General features: G+C 36.8%; 2 protein-coding genes across 6 annotated transcripts; both read right to left on the reverse strand.

Moving 5' to 3' along the window:
- Nucleotides 1-1,097: 1,097 nt before the first annotated feature.
- Nucleotides 1,098-20,453, reverse strand: Awh (LIM/homeobox protein arrowhead). 5 transcript variants are annotated; one of them, XR_011444876.1, is made up of 6 exons: nt 20,332-20,453; nt 5,426-5,607; nt 3,065-3,282; nt 2,004-2,237; nt 1,672-1,732; nt 1,098-1,451 (listed from the first exon to the last, which is right to left on the reverse strand). XR_011444876.1 is itself a non-coding variant. In XM_017175405.3 (6 exons), exons 1-6 carry the CDS (start codon nt 20,335-20,337, stop codon nt 1,390-1,392), a joined length of 816 nt encoding a protein of 271 aa, XP_017030894.1. In that variant the 5' UTR covers nt 20,338-20,352; the 3' UTR covers nt 1,098-1,389. The 5 variants fall into 5 exon arrangements, 3 of the variants coding, with proteins under 3 accessions (XP_017030894.1, XP_017030885.1, XP_070141479.1); XR_011444877.1 differs by having other exon boundaries at nt 2,016-2,237; nt 20,332-20,452; XM_017175405.3 differs by having other exon boundaries at nt 1,672-1,797; nt 2,016-2,237; nt 20,332-20,352.
- Nucleotides 4,273-5,191, reverse strand: Bfc (Booster for Crq). Its single transcript, XM_017175443.3, has one exon. The coding sequence runs from the start codon at nt 5,011-5,013 to the stop codon at nt 4,360-4,362; it is 654 nt and encodes a 217-aa protein (XP_017030932.1). The 5' UTR covers nt 5,014-5,191; the 3' UTR covers nt 4,273-4,359.
- Nucleotides 20,454-24,455: the final 4,002 nt, after the last annotated feature.

Here is a 24,455-nt window from a genome sequence, read left to right on the forward strand (position 1 = left end):
ATGGGGTTGGGGATGGAGATCTGGCTATATGGTGACGGTAATGCGGGACTGGGAGTCGATGATCAGGCGCAAAACGTCGTCGTCACACTGTCTGCGGCAGATGCTTTAAATGATCGCTCAATGGGTTGAGAACAGCACCGCCAGGTTGATGATCGAGCACCCGGGGGCTGCACACACCGGAAATCGATTTCGAGTGTTGCCCAAAGAGATCGTTTGGCATTAGCAAATGCTGAGCCACAAATTAAGACATTAACGAAGCGATTTCCTTTGTAGATTTTGCAGCTTAAATGTTTAGAGTGACAGAATCAAGGATAACATATTTTGAAAATTAAGAAAAAGAGCTTGATTTTAAAGGATGACAATATTTTGTAGTTTTACTTTATTTGGTTTAGTTTTCCCTTTTAATTTAATCTTTCTTTTTAAGCAGAAACCAAATATATATTCCTTAAAAATACTTCCTGACGCGAGAGTCTTGCCTCAAACCTTTTCTGTTTAAGATTTTTGTATACCATACTTAATTTTTCTTTCAAAAATGGTTTTCTCTAAGCCCTCTTTAAATATTAATACATTTTCCATAACAAGATCTGTTCATTTCCCCCTTTACATTCCCAGAAAATAAACACACACACTTGTAATTTTTTTGTTTTTGAAAAAGTTTCCTTCTTTAATTTTCTTATTTTTTTCGTTTTAATTGATTTCGGTTCATCTTTAATTGTATTTTTATAATTTGTGTTAACTAAATGTTAGTTTTTAGCTGTGTAGTTTCCTTCATTTATCTGCGTTGCTTATCAATTTCGGCTATAATTACTATATACAATTGCCTGGCCAGCTATATGTGTTTAGGTTACGACTATTTATATCGATTTTATACATTTAAAAAACAAGAAAATAAACAATAACAACGTTTCGCTTGTGGTGTATAGGTAGGTGTAAGACAATGATTGGTTAGGCATACACATAAATATATTACAGGAGCCTTGGCAAGCAGTTATCCATCTTCAAATTGAATGGTTTCTCTTTTCTTTTCGGGGTAAACACTTAACGATTACTGAACATTAAACTAAATTAAATTTAAATTTCATTTAAATTAAATTAACTAAGTTTTGCAGCTTCTAAGCCACACTACAATGCAGGAATGTTTTTCTGTTTATTTTCGATGAGATTTCACTGTGAATGATGCTGATGGAATGGATGAATCGCTTGTGGTTTACAGAATTACAGATTGCTCAAAGCCTTTTTAAACTGGGACTGGCTGCTTTGTATGGTGGTTCGCTTGTGAGTGTTTCTTCTGGTTTCGTGGACGATTTACACAAAAATTTTGACTAGGAAAGGACGTTTCTTGGGCGGGCCAGCCTAGCGATGGGCTCGAGCTGGCGAGGATTGCTCTAGTCACACCTCGCTGGGCATGCAATGCACACTCGAGTCCTGCGACAACTCATCCATGGAGGATTCTAAGGAGGAGAAAGAAATGGGTAATTAGTTGTCAACACATTTTCAATTATAGTCTTAGGGATTTGTTTTAATTATTATCTAATATTTTGTAGAGGTTATTATATCTTTTTTGGAATTTTTTGGGTAAAAAAGGTACGACTTGCAATAAGTCAGAGATCGTTATAGAATCTCTTTAGTTTAAATATTTAATAATAGTTATTTTCTTTAGTGATTCCTTACCGTGTGCCGGGTATAGACCCGCTTTAGAGCCGTTCATATGCATTGGGTTCTGTGCGTTATTCTGAAATGAATACGTTAACTGCAGGTTAATATGACGCGCAAATGAGCTTCCTTCCGGTTCGCGTACTGCAATCAAAAATCGTTTGTTGAAAGTAGAAAAAAAAACAGAAGAAATTGTAAATACTGTGTTAGCATCTTAATCTTTTTTCTTTTCTTTTTTTGTATTTTTGTAGTGTGTGTTTGGAGGAGGGTTTGGGCTTCTACGGGAAATCTAGGGTATGTCTCTAGGGGTATTTCTCTGGGTTGGCATGCTGCACTAATCCACTACTTACTTTTATTCTTACCAGCATGTATGTGTTTTTTCTGACGCGCCCGCGAGTTCTGGAACCAAACTTGCGTCACACGCTTGCTGAGACCGGTCACCGAGGCAATACGCTCCAGATCCTGGCCATCCGGATTACTGTCAATCTGGAAGTTGGCCTGCAGCACTTGCAACTGCTCCTCGGTGAAGGTGGTTCGCACCCGTTTCGTCTTGCTCTTGTGATAACCATCGCCATCACAGCCATCTGGAAATGAAATTGAAATGGGAATGGCAATTGGTATTATAAATATTATAAGAACGTGTGAGGATCGGAAATTTAATCGCTATATAAATCGTAAAGGAACTAAGAGACTATAAGCACTTGGAAAAAAATATATCACAATTATAAATGAATTTCTTTCTTAAGAAATATATTTAAAATAAATATTAAAGCAATTAAATGCCTATTGATTTCCTTTTTAAATATTCTTTACTTTTAAATTATATTAACTTTGAAATTGCACCTTTAAACATATAAAAATTGTTTTAAGAATTAACTAGATTTAAAGCCAAGTGTATTATGATTTATTTTCTGCTATTTTTCCTCCATAAACCAACTGCTTAAAGGGCCTTAAGGTCTCTCGTCTCTCGGACTTGGCTCTAAAAGCATTTTGACAGTCGGCCAAATTGAAAATGTCAAAAAGTGTTTATGGTTTATAGAGCTGCTATTGCTGCTGCCGTGCTTTATGTGGCCACCGTGCTGGCCCGGTGGTCTCCTCCAGAAATTTTTTGGAGGGGGAAACTCAGGTCTAGGCTGCGACATTTACAAGCCGATCACGTCAGCAAAGGCTGGAGTGGTTTTTTTTACGAGTATGACACGATTTCGTCAACGACGGCGACTGGCTGGCGCTTAGTGATTCCCAGCTTCACTGTACCGTCCCCAGTCTTGGCACAGTGAAGCGTTCCAAATTGGCAACCCTTTTGCCACCGAAGCGTGCAGCCATGTTTCCTACTTGTTTTCACTGTTTTTATGCTTTGTTTTTTGTGTTTTTTTTTTTTTTTGTAAATATTAAAACAAAAAGAAAAACTCACCGTCGCTTGATGTGGTGCCACCCTCGACCGTTTCCAGATAATGAGCCTTGCAGAGCACCCGGTCATCCATAAGCGCAAACTGCTCGCCGGTGGACAGCTGGCGGCCGCACTGGTCACAGGCGAAGCAGGCCAGGTGGAAGACCAGCTCCCGGGCCCGTCTCACCCAGTCGGAGGCGGAGATGCCGCGACAGCACTTTGAGCACTTGGCGCCGAAATTTCTGCAATTAAAAAGAAACGGAAAACGGAAATTGCAAATCAGTTTTGGCAATAAAAGGTGAAGATATTACAAAATCAGAGGGGTGGTATATTTTCTAGAGATTTTATATAAAATTGAATACTTTATAAATTTAATAAAATATATTTATACTTTAGCTAAAGGGTTTTCCTTAATTTTTAAAACTATTTTCTATAATTCTTCAGTAAAAACTAAACAAATCAATTAACAAATATTCCTGTAACTTGTTTTTGTGAAAATTGAGTGAAGTGAATCATTTGGATACGGTTTTCGGTTTTTCCCGTATGATTTTTTTTTTGGGACTTTTTCCAAGCGGAAGTTGTGCCCAGCATCGATGCTCCGACAAACGTTTTTCCAAATGAGTTGGCAACTTTCGGTGGCTTATTGTTAGCTTTTAAGCTTATTTTTACAACAGCCACAACAATGTATGGCCAGGGCATGACTCGGATGTGGACGTGGACGTGGATGTATGTACGGACCTGGAGCTGGAGCTGGCGGGGATGCAATGCCATGGATGATGTCTCCATCGGGCAGCAGGCAATGCACACTTAAAATTCTTAACTTGAAAAATAAATATTTTTACAGCATCTCACGGCGCGTTTGTTTGTTTATTTTCATTTCGTTGGACGTCGACACCGTTTTTCCTACGACGTTCTTCTTCAACGTCTCTACCCATTTCTCGATTTTGTATCCATCAGATACGAATGATACTGGGGCCGTAGTTTGGCTTGCAAGTTGCATTTGCCTCGTAAAGTTTTCATTTCGTTTCGTTACGTTTTGGCCGCATCTTTGTCGCTGTTGACTTAATGGATTAAGTCGAATTGTAACAATTAACCAGCCAACGGAAAACTGTGGGAAAACACTTGTGCACATAGTTGGGAGTTGGAGGTGGAAAATCGATGGGAAATTTTGGAAAGTTTAAGTAGGGGGAAACTACCAGCTGTTGGCTTGCTTTTAGTCTTATTTTTTAATATATTTTGTAAATAAAATTCTGTTTATTATATTTCGTAGTCCTTGACTATATAAATTGATATTTTAAAAATTTCATTTAAAATTCCACTCAAGGACATCCTAGACACGGGCACTTGGTCTTTGGGGACTGGAATGGAAATGTTGAGATGACGGCTGGCCCATTGCAGACCACTCTCATGATTAGAATCAAATTCCCAGTCTGCATCTTGCATTGATTGAACAGCGGCAACAGCCGCTTGGTCAACTCCGAGGTGGCGCAGTATGACTCCGGACGTTCCGGCACTGCGCCATAGCAGGCACAAATGTTGGGCTTGCATCCCTTCCTTAGATTGGGTCTAGTGATCACATTGTGCATTATGCCCGCCTGCCAGTCGGGATTTATAGCATCAAAGTCTGTCTTCACCCGATCGAAGATAGGTTTGGCCTTCATCTCGGTCATTCCAAGCAAATATTTGCAGTTCGAGCGTTTTTTGTAAACGTGTATGAAAAGCTTATCCTCCTCTTTGACCGGAGAGTCTAGCGTGAAAACTACGCACTTGCCGCACTTGGGCGACAGGGGATTCACGCAGGAGCCGTATTCCCGGTCGCAGACACTCACGTAGACCGACGACCGGAAGGTGATCTCAACACAGGTGGGATACTCCTCTGGCGCACACTTATTCTGGCGTGTAATCAGCAGATCGTCCACCACAAACTCCATCATCCACAGGATGTTTCCACAATAACGTTTCTCTGAGCCCATTTTAATCCAAGAATTATACAAAACACTTTAAAACTTAAAAATTTAGCCAAAAATGAAAATTTGAAAGAAGGAATTAAATGAATTTTAAGATACACAAAGTTACTTCATAATTTAGTTGAAAAAAAGATGAAAGTGTGATGTCAAAGACTTGCCAAAGAATGAGAAATGGTATTGAAAATGATTTGATTCTATACTCAAGGCCTATTTGGTAGGTTACTTAGAAATAACCAGGTTTTCAAAATTAGTTTATAAAACTTATAAATCCTAAAAATATAAACCAATTTACAGAATTCGGTAAAAATAGTATAGCCTTCTTTGGAAAGGTTTCCAAGAACCTTTTAAATTTTCTAGCTTTTAAATCATACTTATTTAAATTTATTTCTTATGTTTATTGTTATGGGCTTGTACTCACTTGCTGTAGTCGGCCTTGCAGTACACCTGTCGCTCCCGGATGAAGCAGGACTGCTGTCGGTCCAGGGGGCACATGCACATGCAACAGCGAAGGCAGTGGGCATGCCAGGAGCAGCCGCCAACCTCCAGGAAAAACCGATCAGAGATTGGTTCTCCACACGCTGCGCAGGAACGCAGCTCAGTCTGGAAAATATAAAATGAAAAATTTAAATAGTTGGCTTAAAGAAAAGGAGGATGTTTTTCTTAAACAGAAATTAAAAAAAAATATTTTTATCAGATATTGTAGATATATACACTTAGTTAGACATAAATCTTAAATTGGTTCTATATGCTAATTTTAAAGCCTTTTCTTTATCATTTAGTTTGTTTGGAGCCTGAGAACCGGATCGGCTTTTCTATGCCAAACCGATCTGATCTGAAATCGTAGCGCCCCGTCGGATTTGTTTCTTCTTTTGTTGTGCCTTCAAATGAAATCGTTCAATAAATCTGGCAAATGTCCCGGCGGCTTCTGTTTTATTTCGCGGCTGCAGCATTTAACTTATGTATATTAAACAAATTTCAATAGCAACAAAAGATGGGACGAGTTTCATTCGCTTTGTTTTGTTTAGTTTTTCGTTTTTTCTTTGAAAATTGAACCATAAATTTAAAAATGTTATGCTAATTGTTGTTGGCGATATTATTATTGTTATTGTGTTGGTGGCGACGGCAACTGCTACGAGTTCGATTTTAATTCCAGGTTCCCCCCGAAATGTGAAATTTATTGACCCACCGTCGGAGCGATCTAATGAATATTCAATGTCTCGCCTGCATGTTACGCCGTTTTAAATGAGTGTTTCAAACAAATTTTATTGCGTTTCATAAAGTACCGAAAAAAAACACAAAAGTTAAACCGAAACGAAAAAATAATCCGTGGAGCATTATTCAGATTGTGAGTTTCTTAATTGATTTTTTTAGTGCTCCTTTTGGCAATTATTTCAACAGCTGGCGAAAGATACTCATCTACATTGAATGGTTGAAGATAAATTATTTGTAATATAATGGTATTAACTTATTTTAACAGAATTACTGTCACTGAGTGCTAAAAATAATATGCAAATTATTTATAACATGAGAATAAATCACTTTACCAGCAACAGCCCATATAAATCTTGGTTTGTATTTTAATATTTTGTGAATTTTTAAGGCCCTCGTAAAAACTCAAATAATTTATTTAAGTCTGCTCTCATAATTTCACCATTAATGCCCTCTCATTATCCTTCACTTCAATTCTCGATCTGGTTATCGTTGATTATGATGTGCAATTTCAGTTCGGAATTTTCAATATAAAAAAGAATTGACTGCCATACTTGAAACATTTAATTAATGGCCGTCATTTTGTTTTTGTGTATATATATTTCTTTTTCCATTCATTAAAAAATATAAACTGATGGCCACACAAAAATGTTTTTTCCATTAATCAAAAAATGGCCGAGAAAAATAAGTTAAACTTTTGCTGATGGCAAAACAATTGAAGCCGCAAATAATTGTCGTCGCTTGTAGCCACTTGTTATTAACTTAGCTGACGAATTCCCTTTTTCCCTTGCCGCCAGACATTGACAAAAAAAAAATATATAAATAAATACAAGCAAAATACATATTTAAACAAAGACTTGGCCATGACTAGGCCGCGATCAAAGGGCCCGACATTTACGGCTAAAGCAATTAATAAAACAATGCCAAACGGGAAAAAGAATTTAAAGGGGTAAGACTAGTTTTAGACCCCCGAAAGTTATTATTTAAAAACATATTTAGACAGTAAAAATACTAAGCTAAGCTACTTAAAACTTAAAAAATTCAAATAAAAATAAACAGACAAACATACAATTCTACAAAAGCCAAGAATTTATATTAAAAACTCCTCAAAGAAATCATAAATACCCCTTAGCCCAATGATGGTGTATCAAAAAACATGGAAAACCAGCAGCCCTGGGTAATAGATATCTATGAGAATAATTTATGACAAGCCGCAGCAGACTATCAGATACAAATGTATCTTTTTGTCGAGGGGGGTTGACGGGCGTCTGCGGCTGCCCCGAAATTCCAGTGAAATATGCAATATGGCCACCGTCAGTAGTAGTCCCAGGCGCAACTGGTGAGGAGTGTGTGCCGATGATATGGGTGTGCGTGTGTGGCAGATATAACTACATACATGAGCAGACACACACAACATGGCCGCGCTGCTCATTTCGCCTCGTTTCGTTCAGTTTTTCCTCGCTCTTTGCGCGCAGCCGCTGCCCGCTGCCATTTAACTTTTCAACTCCGCTGTGTGTGACACGTTTAATAGCTGTCCCAACCCCCCTCCCAGCCACCACCTTGCCTGCTGCCTACCTCACCTTTTTTGCCCTCTCCTCCCCTCCCCTGGATTTTCCCTCAACGAGCCTGCGCTCTGCTACGTCCCGCTCAGCCTGTCACTTTCGTTTAACTTTTCACATTGCTCGCCCGAAAAAACACAACCAACAACAAGGACAACCAGGGGGATGGGGTAGGAGGAGGGGTGCTGCATTCGGCGGGGTGTTTTCAGCAATTTGTTTTCCCAACGCCCGTTTTAACACACAAAAACGGAGGCTGAGACTTTGACTTGTGAGCACTTAAAAAAAAATAATTGATTTTTGGAAATTATTTTTGGGGAATAATGAAAATAATTTATGAGAGAATTAAATTTAATGGTAAATAAAAAATAAGTAAAGAAATAGTTAGAAAAGATGTTAAAATATAAATATGTTTTTTTGGGAAATAAAAAATAAACCAACTTTAGGCAAAAAAGCATTAATTTTAATTCGGAAAACTTTTCTACATTCAACATATAATTTTTTAAGAAGTACAAATGTTTTGATATATTTGAAAATTTAAATAATTTGAACAATTATCAAATTTTTAATAAAATTTTAAAAAATTTGTTTCTGCCGGAGATGGCTAGATTGACTTGGCTGTTGATGCTGATCAAGAATATATATGATTTATAGGGTCGGAAATGACTCCTTTACTGACTTACAAGATCCTAACTTAAACTATGATAACCTGCCAGGTTATAAAAATAAAAACAATTCAATTCCTTTTAAAGCTATAAAAAAAGGTTTCAAATCACATTTTCTAACGAAGATTTTCTAATAAAAACTTACAAATATATAACATATATTCATTCATGCATACAACTTTTTGTTTCAAGTGTAGAGGACCCGAAACTGCGAATTGCAGTCCCTCTCCTTGTTGGCTTGTTGGTTATACACATGCAATTGCCGTTGTTCTTGTTGTTGCTGTTGTCATGTCTATGCCCACTTTTGAAAATATGTCAGTTGTCAGACAGGCAGCCACAGGGGAAGGAAGGGGGAAGGACGGCTAGGACAGAAGGACAGAAGGACACATTTGAAGTGGCATTTTTGGCGAGCATGTCATTTGACTGTAATTTACTCGTGAGTGTCGTGTCGTGAGGCCTGCCTGCTGCGGTTGAGTATTCAATGCGAGATGCATAAATCTGCCCATGAATTTTAAATGGGTCTCTTGTGCGCGCGAACGAGGTCTTAGAATCACTGGAAAAGTTGCCATTTCCATTTTTATTTTCCGACTGTGACAGCAATAGGAAAAATCTGAAGTAGGCCAAAAATTGGAGGTAAAGATGAAGTTGATGGGGAGACCCATTAATTAAGAGGTTAATACGGGGAAGTTAGATATATTTCAAGACGTTTTAATATTAGTAAAGATATTTCGAATAAATTTTAAAGAGATTTTTATTTGATTTTTGATAATCTTGAATAAACTGAGTAACTACAGTTTAATGTTAAAAAGTTAACTAAAAAACCATCATACTTTCATATCAAATACCTTCACAATCAAATCCCAAACTCAGATCCAATAATATAGATATCAAACAAGACTCTATGTGAGGGTCTAGCAGTCTAAAGTAAACTCTAAATTATAAGCAAAAGGCAGCCAAGATTTCCGGAACTGATAGAAGATAATGATGAATTCGCTAGATCTCTGCGGGTCGCAAGGTGCGATAATATATAGCTCCCCCCTGAGTTATCTGTGGGACCCTGGCTAGTTCTTTTGCCTCTATCTCTCTATCTTTTATTGTTATTATTTGCTACGAATACTCAGTGTTATATAAGCACTCCCTATACCGTCGGCCCTCATAAAAATTCCACAGTTTAAAACTTGCACCTTGCAACTTTTGGCTCGAAATGTCGTAAATAACCCGACTTGGCAGTCGTATAAAAATGGGAAAAACAAAAGGCCAAGACAGAACTATAAAAGACACTGAAGAGTATGCAATAAAGTTTATAATCCTTCGCCCCAACTCCACCGAGAGGGCAAGGTGCCTCTGCCTGCCTGTGAGATGATAATGGTGTGAGTGTTTTGGAATGAAACCGATCTGGGAATATAAAGAGTGGACTGCAGGCACAAACGGTAGCCGGGGCTAAGAACTGTATCATCTTCGGGTCCGAAAATAAAAGAAGAACACGCCTAGAAGATCGATTACCCGAAAAACGGACAATCTTTCACGTCATTGCGCAAATTGAGCGATCATCATTGGGGGAAAGGGGAATACACTGTAAAGAATATGTAAAAAGAAACCTAAGAAGAGATTTTATATAACAAAAATATTAATTTTAATTGTTTTAATATCTTTCATTCATTTAAAAACACTTTTTCTGTCTTTAAAATATTTATTTGACTTGACATTTCATCTAATTTCTGATTTCATTGAATTTTTCTTCGAGTGCTGACAACTCCCTGAATCGATTTCTTTCTTCAATCTCAATATCAATGAATTGAGGGATCGTTGAAACGTTGGCTGCTCGGTTTTGATGACAAAAGCCTTGGCACTCAATTGATCTCTGTGGTTGTGACTTGTCATCTCTTTGCCTTGGCTATCCATCCCATCTATCCACCCAGCCACCGTGAGAATGTTGTGCTCCCAAAAAAAAAATATATATATATATAAAAAAAAACAGAAATTGAAACCAAACAAAAGCCGCTTCCACAATGGACATATCTCTCGGCCGATATCGTGGCAGTTATAACAACACAACAACTTGAGCACTTGTCACTTGAACGGATTTTGGCAAATGTTTTCCTAAGGCCTTTCGATCTCTCGCTTTAAGCTGCTTTTCAACAACAAATTGCAGCGAAGGCTACAAATCAAACAGAAAAGACTATCAAAAAAAAAAAATAATATATTGGTTTAATTCCAATATTTTTATTAAGTAAAATTTATGATATTTTTATGTGAAAAGAAAATGTACAATTACCTTTTGCTGATTTTAATGACTTTCGAAAAAAGGTGTATTGATTTTTAATTAGATATATAAATATTATTTACTTTCTTGCGTAAATTATTAATATTAAAATTATTTTTATACTTTTTAAATTATTAGATTTTCTTTAGGTCTCGACTCGAGCTTCTTTTCAACACACAAATTAAAGCGTGGGCTTAAGAGGCTACCAAAAAAGATAATATATGGGTTTAGTTCCTATATTTGTATTGTGTAAACCTTTTCATATTTCTAGGTGATTTATGCACCATGAAAATTGTCAACGGGCGTCTGTCAAATAAATACTTCGTTTTCTGGTTTTGTGACTTTCGAAAAAGGCGTGCATCGCTTTTTAATTAGAGCTACTTTTTTGTGTTATCCCAGTTGGTTTTGGAGTTGCGTGGGCACCTCGAACTTTTGTGTTTAATATATTGAATTATGCTAAAATATCACTACCAAAAAGATTACACGTCGGCGTTTGTTTGGCGTTCAGTTCGGGATCATCGTATCTGATTGTTATTTAATGGCCTCACGAACTGCTCTTTATGAATGGAATCGCCGCCAACAAACGCCCACGATTCCACGGTGAAATAAACGTAAAAATACAAATACAAAAAAAAAAGTGGAATAAAAAGAACCTCGTTCAAAGTATATCCATATTACGAGCACGCTCCATAAATTGGCTAAATGTTTACAAATATTTCATCGGGAAACGGTTAATGGCAATCTCACCTCCTCATACAATCGCGTATATATAGTCTATAGCTGTTGCTGTTGTCGCGCCCATTGATCCAATCAAATTGATGGTCAGCTATAACTGAGCAGAGCGAACAGAAATGGGGAAAAAGGGAATCCATTTCTATGGGAATACAGGAGAAATTGGCTAACTAAAAACTTAACTAAATAATTAAAAAATAATTCAGTTAAATCAAATAACTAACTTTCATCTATACGCTCTCAAAAAAATATAAAAGAAAATATTCTAGAAAGTATCTAAATGTATTTTTCCTTTTTTAAAGAATATATCTGTATCTTCTTTACTTTTAAACAAATTTTAAGGAATTTTTAAGAATTTATTTGTACCTCATCTAAGCTAAATTTTCTTGTATATTTTTAAGCTTTCCTTTTAGCCACATTTCACTGTATATCCGCGTTGCATTCACACTTTAAAACCTGTCCCTCAGTGTGTGTGTGCCTGCGCGTTACTGTTGGTTTGTGCATCTCTCCGGCAAACTTAATTACCGCTTTATGTCAATGGTCCAGCGTGTTTTTGCTAAATTTATCAGCGTTATTAAATTTTATCACTGGCGACAAAATGTGCATATGCCATTCAATTTTCACAACATATTCGCACACACACACACCCCCCATAACCCTTCCCTTGCCCCATGTCCAGTCTAGGCAAATACAAATATTATGATGGCAGACAACTGGCCTGGTGGATCGAATGGTGTATGGAGAAGACCCGGGCTCCAGTTGTGGGCCCCAACATTGGTGTAACATCGTAAAATATTTTACGGCCAAATGGATTCCGCTGCGGCCAGAGTCGCCAACGTTTTTATGGGCCGGAAAAAACAAAAGGAACCAATATGCCATTCGAATTTGAAAGAAAGAAAAGCTTCCAGTTTTCCACTTTTTCTCATTTAAGCCGCTAAGTGGATAATTGACAATTGCCAAAAAGTAACTAAAATGCAAATGAAATGTCTATTAAAGATAATATACTGTCCATCATTAAAACGCCAAGACCCGAAACGAAAAAAAGCTAAAAAAAAAACCCTGTTAAATGTTTATACTTTATATATGCATATATAAAAAGTTTTATTTCACTTTATATCTTGGGTTTTGTGGTTTTTTTTTCTGTGGGTTCTTGCGATGACAAAGCCTTGGCTCATCTGTTGAGGGGGCGGTGGGGGATGTTATGTGATGGGGTTAGGTGTGTAGGCTACACCGAGAATAAAAAATGAAATATTTAGATATAGTTTGAGATTTAGGTATGAGAAAATGATTTTAAAATATTTTTTAAATTTAAAACCGAAGGAGTATCTTTAGAAACATATTTCTTTTATGAAAATATAGGTTTAAACTTTATTTATGATTTAAATTTAATATAAGAAATCATATTAAAGGGTATAAAAGTTAAGCATCATATGATACAGCCCTTTAAAATGTTATATCACCATTTAAGTACTATTTCAAGTATTCCCCCCTTTTCAATTGATATTTTCTCACTGTGTAAGCTACCCCAGATATCCCAGAATCCCCAGTGTTGACAAGTTATTGCCCGAAGAGAGGCAACGACTTAAAATGTCGCACTTTATTACACTACAAAACACAAAACTGAACTCAACGCGAGATGATCATCTCCGCCGGGCTCTGGATCTGGCTGGGGTTTTCGTTTCGGATCACCTTGGTTCTGGGATCTGGCACTCTGAGACTCTGGGTTTTGAGTTTTTACAGCCATTTCAGTGTGGATCTTGGGCTGTTGGCAAACATCGGCCTTTGTGTGCGCTCCCAGCCGCGTTTTATTATAACTGTTGACTGCTCGCATACGAAATAAATTTCATTTTAATACTTTCTTCGTTTTAGTTTTCGTATATTTTATTTTTTTTTTTTGTCGGGGAGCTCGGAAAGTGATTTGCATACGGGTCGGCGTTCTCACGCGTTTCCCACCGGAGATCATCCCGCCGAGAGAGAGAAAGAAAGAAGTCGAGATCCCAGAGTCCAGATCCCAGAGCTTGATAGATCGCCCGACTTATGCAGCTAATACCGTTTTCGATCCAGCTTCCAGCTTCTATAGTTCAGCCGCCGCACAGTGGAGTCTTTATGGATGAAATCATTAACTTCAAAGGCAATTCTGGTTCTTAAAAATATTTTTCACCTTTAAAAATTCCTATAAAATAAACCAAACCGCCAATTGTCTTAAATTTTTCACTAAAAATTACTTCATTTATCGCTCATTATTTAAAAAATATAAAGTTATTTTAAACATACCCCCATATATTTAATTTTTAATTTAGAATAATGGTCCACTGTGCACCGCCGGCTGCCATTTCCACTGACCATAAACATAAACAGGTGGCAATGTTCATTTGCATAGACAACGTTTCGATATTAAATTTCAAAGCGAACGACCAGCGTCAACGACATTCCGAAAACACTAAACAAAAACATGAGAAACAACAAAAACATTAAAAAACAAAAACAGAAAAACGACCAAATCGAAAAACTCAATATTCAGCTTGGCGGTGGCAATCTAAAAATGGCTCTTCGATTTGCTTCTGGTCCCCTATGATGGTCCCGTCTATGAAGTATAGTATATCTGTGTATTTTTTTTAGTGGTTTCCTGAACTTGTTTCGTGTTTTAATCATTTGCGGCTTTCGGCAGCTGTCCCAAAATCGAAACGAACTTGTAAATTATATATATGTCGCGACAGCTCCAGCCACAGATCCAGGCTTTTGTCATTTGAATTGATAAGACCGAATTAAATGGTAATGGGAGCGAGAATTTCGATTCTTTTTCTTTTTAAATGGTAAAATATTCGGTAGGGTCAATAAGCACTTAACTTCTTTATTTTAGTTCTTGGTTGTTTAAATAATATATGAATTTAGATATTAGTTTAGCAAAGGAAATGGTTTCGAAAAATAATAACATTAATTTATTAATAGATTAATCAGGAAATCTTTAGGGTTATTTCATAAAATTCCTCTAGCTGAATTATAAAAATATTTACAGTCTTTAAATATTAAAAAAGATGTTGAAATAAGTGTTTTTAAATTTCGAATAATTTTTTTAAGTAAATTATAAATTGTATATTTTTCAGACAAACGAATAATGTTTTCCAACTTTACTTATATTTATTTATATTTAAAAAAATTGAAAGATAATAGAATAGAATTTTTATAATATATAAAATATATAGAATATATGAAATATACATATAACAAAATATTTATACTTTTTTAAATTATGTAAATAGTATTTAGGATTTTGTAAATAATTTAAATATTTTATTCATACACTTTCTTCACTTCTGAACTTCAAATTCTTCACTTAAATGGCTTTGTAAGCCCATCTCTTCATTTTCCTATCGCCATATTTTTCAAATTTAATAACCAGCGATCGATTATCATTTCAAATCTATATTCATGGCAATACAATAGCTTGTAGCAATGTCAAATTAAATTATGCTGCCCCTTTGTTACCATCTTGATCTGGCCCGTGCACATTTATTAACTCTTAATTAAAGATAATCTCTATCGAATTTGTTTGAAATGCATATAAAGTATGGTATGCGAGTTATTGCGTTAGTTTATAATAAAGGAGCACCCTGCGGCTATGCAATTTGCTGGGCAATAAATTTCAATAAAAAATAAAGCATTTGCATTCGATGGGATTTGTTTTGAGAATGGGTGTAGCCACCCTCGCCAAGCACTTCATTTGCCATTTTTTTATTATTTCATTTTTATTTTTTGCAGTTTTTTTATAATTTTATTTTAGCTTGCTTTTTGTGCCTCTTTTTTTTTTGCATAAATTTAGTAGAGAAGCACAGCGTAGCAGTTGTGCAAACAAGACTCAAAGTCGGGGAGAGAAAATCCGCTGCCAAAGTTCTCGAGCTGTCTGACTCTTAATAAATCGCTTATAAATCGCCCGCAAGTATCTCAAACGTTTTCGACACGCGTATTTCTTGTTCCCTTGCTGCCTTTTTTTTCTTCATGGAGGTATCTTTTTTATTCGCATAATTCTGTGCGCATTTTTAAGGCATTCATCATAAAGTTTGGCCGGTGTTTTAGGAGGGCCAAAACTCGAGAAAACCGAAATGCTTTTGTCTTTTCGTCAACATGTCACAGCCACTAAACATCAATAAGTTGGGCTTTTATTGATTTCGTGTTTTATTCGCCGTGCTGTGTGTTTTTACAGCTCATCTTTGTGCAGACTTTTTAGGGGGATTTCGAGTTTGATTTCTTATTTTTTATTGAGCATTGGCCACAATTAATTACTATACACAAAATATATAATATTTTCATATTTCAGTTTCGAGGGGCTCTCATGCAAATTGGCTTTCGGCTATTGTATTTCGGTGTTTCTGTATCTCCCTTACTTTATTTTTTTTTTTTTTGTGGGCCAATAAATCACATTCGAAGCTGTATTTTTTTTATTTAGGTTTTGTTTTTTTTTTTGTGGGCCACCGCCAAAGTTCTAGCCGATAATTTATTTGGGTGACTTTGAATGATTTTAGCGGTGTCTTTCAAACGCCCGAAAGAGCATTTCGGATCGATACTGAAACTAGTTTCGCTTCCCTAAAACTAATCACTTTGGCTACTGTTCGCCGATGCCATCGATAAGCCCGATTTCGAAAGCTCTATTGGCCAATTTGCAATTGTCAAACAATTAAATACCAATATATTCAAGAGAGATAAAACAGGAACACTAAGGAAAATAATATTAGGTTTTGTTGAAATTTGGTAAATATTTATAGAAAATATGGGAACTATTTTTCTTATTTAGTACATTTTCAATGCAGTCCCAAAATTTAAGAAAAGTTGAAAAATATTTTAAACTCACTATATTTATCTTTAGAAAGTAAATTTCCTTTATATATGTTGTGAGTTTTTAAATTTAAGAACCATATAAATTCTACCACTATTTATATACAAATTCTTTTTATAAACCTGCATTTAAAATATTCATAATATATATTTAGCAATAAAATTTTACCTCAACATTTTTTCTGACTTTCTTACTGCTTTCAATAAATATTTTGCAATATTTTTATCATAATCAAAATATATTTTAACATTTGTTAAACATTTTTCTTTATATTTCCCAACATTTTACCAGTTTTTCTTCACGTTTTTAATTACTTTTCTCTTAGTGCAGAGAATCTAGACAGAGAACATTTATTTTAGCAAACGATGAAAGTTGTGTGGAATTTTAGCTAAAAATCAAATCGATTGGTTTGTCGTTAGAAATAGTTGAAGGGGGATGGGTTGCTAGAGGTCTTGCCCCTGTAAATTTTAGGGGCGGTTTTGGGTATGGGTTTCTTTTTTTTTTTGGGTGCTGCCAGCCGACAGGAGCTGGAATGATTTGTGGCATTTTACAATTTTATTTGCTGCCCCGAAACCCCCGAACCCCGAGCATCATTTGTAAGCCAACTAAGCGTCCTTTAAGGACTATTTTGTGGATGCACTCGAACGAACAATGGAGGACACTCGACTCGCCTTCTTTTGTGCGGTTTTCGGGGCTCACTCTCTCCCTGTGCCTCTTCATACGATTTTCGTTTGAAGAGGAAAATAGTATATACGGAAAAGCAGGGGACTTTTCGCATTTACCTGCTAAAAATGCTGCTGGGATTTTGACACGTTTCAGATACATATATATATGTATATGTATATTCCCCTGGAGAGTCGAGGGATCGACGTCCGCATGCGCAACGCAACCCAAAACTGACCAGAAACTCGGGTCCTCTTCGGATCCTTTGTCTATTTTTAAGTATATATGTATGTTTGCGAGGCCCAAAACAAAGGTGTGATATTTGTTTCTCTTTTGTTCCTGATCAGGGCAATTGGCTCAAGTCAAGATGCATTTTCTGCCTTTCCCATTGTTTTTCCACCGCCAGCTAGGCGTAGACTTCTTGTCAGCGTTGACAATTAGCCAAAAAGCCATAGAAGATAGTGGTCACAGGACATAGGGACTCTTGAAAATGCCTCCTTTTTTGTTTTTTGTTTGTGAATCCAATTATGAGGGGCTTGCTGAAAAATCTGCTGACCGTTGGTCAAAGCAGCTGGTTTTCCCACCTTTCTTATATTTCCTTTTTGGCATTTGGAAAATCTTTGCAACCGGCACGCGCTTCTCTTCTTGTATTTCTTGTGTGTGGGATTAGGTGACACAATGGAGTTAGGCGTCTAATCTACAAAAGGTGTTTTGTTAGCCACTCGAAGCTAATAAGTAGATGGGTAGATATGGAAAGAGTCACTCGGACATGTATCTTAAAGATGTATCTTCAAGAGGTTATTGTTGTGAGAAATATGTATCTAAAGGCAGATTCTGTAGGTTATCTAGATAAATTCTTTATAAATATATCAAATAATGCAGTTAAAGGCTTAATTAAATTAAGTTCCCAAGAGATATGACTATTAAGAATAATTTAATTAAAAATCTATGTAAGGAAGTAGATTTCCACTACAATTTCTCATCCTTCAAAATTCCTAATATTTTTTTAAAAACCTCTTACATATCTTAAAGCTAAATAAACAGTTTTTTATTTTAAATTTTAAACTCACCAATCACGGAAAACATTTTCAGCCCCTCGAAGAAGGCGTCAATGACTTCTTAAAACACAAAAAAAAGACTCTGTAATATTTATGGGAGGTTTAGTTTTTACCAATCTTTCAATTTTCTTGTGAATTATTAATGAAAAATCAGTTATTGAAATATGTATATATGTTTTTTATAGCTGCTTTGCAGGCATTCGACATTTAAACGCTTAAATATTTATGCCTTTTTTATATCTCTTTCTCCGACTGACTACCTAAGAGCAGGGAGAAAAAAGATCCATACATTGTTGAATATTCATAAGCCAGCAGCGCCTAGTGGCGTCATTTTCGGATTTGGATTGGGATTCGGATAATATAGGCGGGACGGGGGATTGAGGCTGGGGTCCGGCCAACATCTGGGGCGGGTCAAGATCGATGATGTCAAGGGAAAAAGGTCGATCGGTCCGTGGAGAATCCCCTCTTATTTCTTTTTTTTTACTGTTGACATTTGATTTCTGGGCTTATCGCATTCTCAAGTTGTAATCCGCGGCGCTGTTCCTCAAAAGCCCAACCCCCGCTGTTCGGTTATCGTAAGAAGTTCTACCTTTAAATTCATAAGCCGATGCGATTAAATATATAACGCAGAGCAATAAGCGTCAGCACCTTGTCCAATTTGCTATGGTAATGAAAATTATATTCGTCGAACAAAGCCATGGCAAATCGATCATCGGCGAGCATAAATCATGATCGATTCTCTGCACACTCATGCCAAATATAACTTACGATCTTACGGCTATCTCTCAAGTTATCTCAAGAAATCCTGTGGGTGGCTCACACTCGTACACAAACAAAAAGCTATGGCACAGCGGGTGCAAAAATCGATTAAACGTTTTCGAGATAAAACCAAAAAATGTATTTGTTGAATGAACATTGAATTGAGCAACATCATCTAGGCGACACGATCACTGCAATGTCGAGGGGGAAAAAGCCCAGCTGACTATGGAGTTTTTTGGGTTTGGTTGCAGATACATCTGAATATTAGCCTTCATTTCACAGCCAATATTTCAAGATTCCCTAAACAGTGAATGCTCGAAGAGAGGGAAAAGTTTTAGCTAAGAAGTTGATTTTTAAAATATATTTTTGCTTAGTTTTGAACTTTATCTTAATTCCTGTTTGTTTTTAAATTTAAAAGAAAGTTTTAAGAGCGAAGGAAATATTAACAGAGTTAAATTAGAATGTATATTTAATTTGTACTTATTTAATTTAATACAAATACTTATTTAAGATATAAACTTACATAATCTCTATAAGCTTTGACTTTTAAAATTAAAAAGAAAGTCTTTCCAAATTAATGCTTCAATTTTCATTTTCTTTACCGAGTTTTCACTGTATTTTTAAGCCAAAGTGTGGGCTGTGATGTGAGGCGATCGTCATGTTGGTTTTTTTTTTAAGTTTTTCGGTTTTTTGTCTGACTTTTTCAATGCACCCCACTGTGCGATTTGTGTGCTTTTCATATTCACCGCGTTGCGAGTATAAACCATCGAAGGTGGTGGCCTCTGTCGTCTCCGGTGGACTTACTTTTTGGAAACTCATCGTTTTCCAGCCTTTATTAGCGGGATCCCAACGAATTGAATTGGTCTGAGATCGGGAATATGGAGATGTGAACTATTTTGCTCTCGTTTTTTTTTTGTTTTTGTCTTAAGTCGAAGTCACTCTGTATTTCTAATGACCATTCAAGCGCCGCCTGTTGCGTTTTGCTGACCCGCAGCGGTCGGGTTAAGCAACCCGAAAGGAAAACAATACTCTTTTATGGGTCACTCTGGGGTCTGTCTTACATGTGCAGCAATTACAGAGGAAGGAAAGTATCTGTACATAGTGATGTCAGTTTCATTACAAAGTACAGAATCAGCCATTAAACTTTGTGTAAATATAGTGTTTTTTATTATGACATGATTGACATTTATTAAACGAGTTATAGGGCTTTATAAATGCGATATTAGGCAGCCTTAGTAAGTGTAATTGTGAACATTGAATGCATATTACATACTTTAGAGGGGGTCAAGAGGGGTACACTTATTTTTCAATTAAATATGAGCTCATCTAGGCTTTTATATTTATATAAAGAAAATGCATAATGCCTTTAACAGGCCTTAGGATAATTTTAAATAATTTTATATTAAAAACTGATGGACAGAAATTTAATTTATAATAGAAAAAACTATGTATTGATATCATATAGTTTTTATTTCAAGGAAATAAAGCCATATTTCTTTAATGAAAAACCTTTTAAAGATTTTCCCTCATTAATTAATTTAATTTTCCCAAATTATACATCAATATTAAACATTCTTTGATAACTCACCTTCATTTTAAGTGCCTCCACAATTTTGGCGGTTTTTAATCCAAGTCTTTTGCACAAAATTCTTCTCTCGCCAGCTTTAGCTTTGGGTTCAAGCCAAACCTTAGCCAGATTACAGATGTCAAGATGTTTTATTTATATAGATATAGAGCTTTATTTTGGTATCTCAATGGGTCAAGCGTCGTCCCATTGTTGTGATTATATAATAATTATTATTCGCAAGCTAATAATAACTCGAGATCGAGTTTATCCGAGATGCGGATCAATTCGCAGAGGTCTGCAACATTTTCGTTTGCTTAGGCAATTAGCACATTCGATAACAGTTCACTTCAGTTCCGACGGCAAAAAGGTTAGCAATGCTGCCTCTCCTGCTATATATTACGGATATTATTCGATGCCACACACGTTACACGTTACACGTACGGAGATTTCACGATGTTCTCCCCTCTCCGGTAGAGTTGGAGATGTCTGGAGCGGAGCGTAGCGGACGCGAGATGTTGTTACAGCTTCGAGGCCACTGCGCAAACTGCCGGCGCTCGAGGTTCGAGCTCAGGGATCTGGCTGACTGAAGCGATTCATGCCCGGGCCCACCACCACACGCTCACATGCTCACAGGTAAACTAACACAGCACAGCAACTGAAGTGAACCACCACCACCACCAGCAGCAGCAGCAGTAGCTAGCATCCCGTCCAGACTCAACTCGACCGAAAACCCGCTCAACTGGTTTCTGAGTCGCTCCGCCGTCGCCAGCTGTCGTGCTCGGGAATATGGTGGTGGCTCTCGATTGGCCAACCTAACCACGCCCCTTGTTGCCGGGAGAACGAGTTCCGGACCGGCGTCCCCCATTTTGAGTGCTTTTACCCCGCGACATCCCACTGGAACAACGTTGCTTCTTTTGGCCAATTGAGTGCGCCGGCGCGTGCCAACACGGGCCACTTGTGAGTGGGTGAGTGAGTGGGAATCTTGAGTGTGGAGCGAGTGGAAACCGGCGGAGTCCCAATGGCTGGGTTGTTGCTTACGGTGGTGATGTTGCTGTTGGGTTGCTGCTGGGTTACTCTTCATGTTGCTGTTGCTGTTGCTGCTGTCTTTGCCATTATTGTCTATGTTGCTGCTGTTTTAAGGAATTTCTGGTGATGTTGCTATTAATGTTGATGTTGATTTTACATCTTTATTTTTTTGTTTTTAATGTTGCTGATTTATTTGCAATTTCCACTGATGATACTGCTTATATAAGCTTTTTATGTTGCTGTGTTTATTTTCTGATGTTTTTGTTTTAAGTCTTAATACTGCTGTATTTATTTCTTCATGATATTGTTGCCTGTTTTTATTGATGATATTTTCAACAATATTGCTGCTGCTGTTTTTCATATCTACATTAATTTTGCTGCTTTTGTTGGAGGTTTATCTTATAATGTAGCTACCTTGGTTACTGTTGCTGCCAAGTTTTTTCTGAAATAAAATATCTTGCTAACGCAGAGGATCTACATATATACCCTTGGAGGGTATTAGAATTAGAAAATTGCAATGGCAGTAAATAGTTTTCGAATTTAATTGCAAGTTCCAAGGACTTATTTTCAGTGTATCTGTTAATTTTCTTGTGATGTTGATGCTGTTTCTAAAGCTGTTGCTGCTGCTGCTGCTACACTCGTCAGATGTTGCTTGGCAATGTTTTTGTTGCCTCTCATGTTGCTGCCATCAAGAATGAATGGAAAATCGAGAGAAAACCGAGGGAAAATGCGGGAAACGGAACTTGCACTCCGCCGCACTTGACTTTTTTGGGGTCAAACCGCTTGTCGAAGGGGAAATGAGTTGCCAGTGGAGTTTCCTCTTTAGTTATTTGTTGATTTTTATTTTGATTTAAAAATGGGCAATGCTAAATTTAAAATTAAACAATTTTTGTATTAAGATTATTATCTAGGACCTTAAATACTTCACTTTTATGATGACAACTTGCTTTTAAATTCCCCCTCAAGTTAGGATCCATCAAAAGTATAAAGTATGTCTGCCTTTGTGCTCCTTATCCTTTGATTTAAGCCTGAGTTTAAGCTCTGTATTTAGCTTACCGCTCTCCATCGGATTTTCCTTTGACTTTTCGCAGCTCGCAGGCACTTTAACCATTACTTTGTGCCATTTTTCATCCAGTGTCTCCTCGGTCGTGGGCTGTCTTTTAAAGCCGCTTGGCATTCAATTGGCATTTGCCTGTCGCCATCACCCAGCGGAGCAGTGGATTTCCCTCACCCACTACCACTGCCCCTGCTTCATTCGCCGTTTTCTTTTTTTTTTTTTTTTGCTTTGCTCACGTTATTTAAGGATTAACATCATTTTATGCTGCCTCGCAATGCCTTTTTTGCAGGATTAAATGCTGCCGTCTGCTGGCTCTCGTTCTCCTGTCACTGCACTCATCCAAAAACAGCTTTATTTGAATTTAAATTTTTATTTCTATTTAAATATTAAGAAAGTTTGGTTTAAGAAGATCTGTTTTAGAAAATTTATATTTGGAATATTGTAATAAATATTTTTAAAATATAATCTTAACAGAAGAAAACTGCATTTCCTGTAAATTTTGTAGAGTTTCTTAACCTAATATATTATTTACTATTTTAAAAGATATTAACTACTCTCAAAAGATAATTGAGACTCAAACTTATGACTTAAATGAAAGGTATCCTAAATTTTTTCCGTGTTCGCCTTCCACTTCAACACCCCCTTTCCACCCCCATCTCCGCCTCCCTCCTTTCGCTCCTTTGAATTGATTGCATTGCACTTTTTCTCGCTGAAAGTTGTTGTTGCTGCTGTTGCATAGTTTGCTGATGCGCCGCCTCCATTCCATGGCTACAAAGTGATTTTTATGGCTTTCTGTCTGTGTGTGCGTATATGCCCGTGTGTGTGTGTGAATGCAAATGTTTACGTTTGTGTGCGAGAGTGTGTATGGGTGTGTATTTGAGCGCACTTTGATGTTTCCGCATTACAAAGGCGGCACTTTAATAGCGGCGCAATTTATCAAAAGGCAAACCAAAAAGCTCGACAGCAGCTGGTAGCTTTAACACGCATACGCCCCGTGGGGTGCCACAGAAAAATTGAACAAGAAAAACTAGAGAAACTAGGGGTATCAAGGGTCTAATTGATTCACAGAAGAGACTATTAAAAAGTACAATTTTGTTGTATTTTAAAAACGAAAAATTTAAATACATTTTACTTAGCTTCTTTATAAATTATTTCTTAAATAATAGTAATAACCACAAACATACCCCTTTAAAATCCTTAATATAAACCCCCTTTAAAAACATATATTATCCAACAAAAAAAAACCCCTTGACTATTCACCATCTATCAGCACATCGAAGCGCAGCCTTCGTCTTATCCTGGACCACATCTGCTTTTGGGAACCAACCAAGTCCAATCCAGAGGCTCTAAATTGATTAACAGTAGCCTAGCTCTTGGACCTAGGTGGGGAGATGTGAAAGAGATGCTGTCAACGCTTCGGCGTTCCCGGAATGCCTTCCATTTACATGCCATAATTTTTAAATGTCACCCGTTTACAAAGGGCTTGACCATTTGATTTCGGCCGCCAGTTCCAGTTCGGGCCCTCGTCGCGACGAACAGGTTGAACCTACGGTTTCGGGGCAGGTAGTTCTGATCGGGAACCCCAAATGAACTCATCCTTTTCACTTCTCTTCCTCTCTGTCTTTGTTCGATTCCATAGACCAGCGATATTATATTTATTTAGATCTTTATTGAGCTGCAACCTGTCGTAGCCGCAGTCATTTTTGGGTTTCGGGTTTTGGATCTTCCCATTTTGTTGGCAGATTTATGTTCTGGCCTCCATCCAGATATTGATCTAGGCGATACCATCGAAGGGCTGACCAAAAGTAACGTAACTCTCTCTGCATGAGAAGGCACAGTGAAAAAAATAATTCATACTTTTATTATTTAAAAAATTGTATGCTTTGTATGCTTTAAAATTGTTTTTTTTTATTATTATTTCTGGTCTCACTACCTTTGCCTTTGTACCTACCTACGTTTGTATTTTGGTATCCTCTTTACCAGTAATATTTTCTTTAATATTTCTTATAATTCCCAAGTACTTTTTCTAGCATAAAGCTTTTTATAAGAAATCTATGTAAGG

This window comes from Drosophila kikkawai, chromosome 3L (genome assembly GCF_030179895.1).
Source record: "Drosophila kikkawai strain 14028-0561.14 chromosome 3L, DkikHiC1v2, whole genome shotgun sequence".
NCBI lineage: Eukaryota > Metazoa > Arthropoda > Insecta > Diptera > Drosophilidae > Drosophila > Drosophila kikkawai.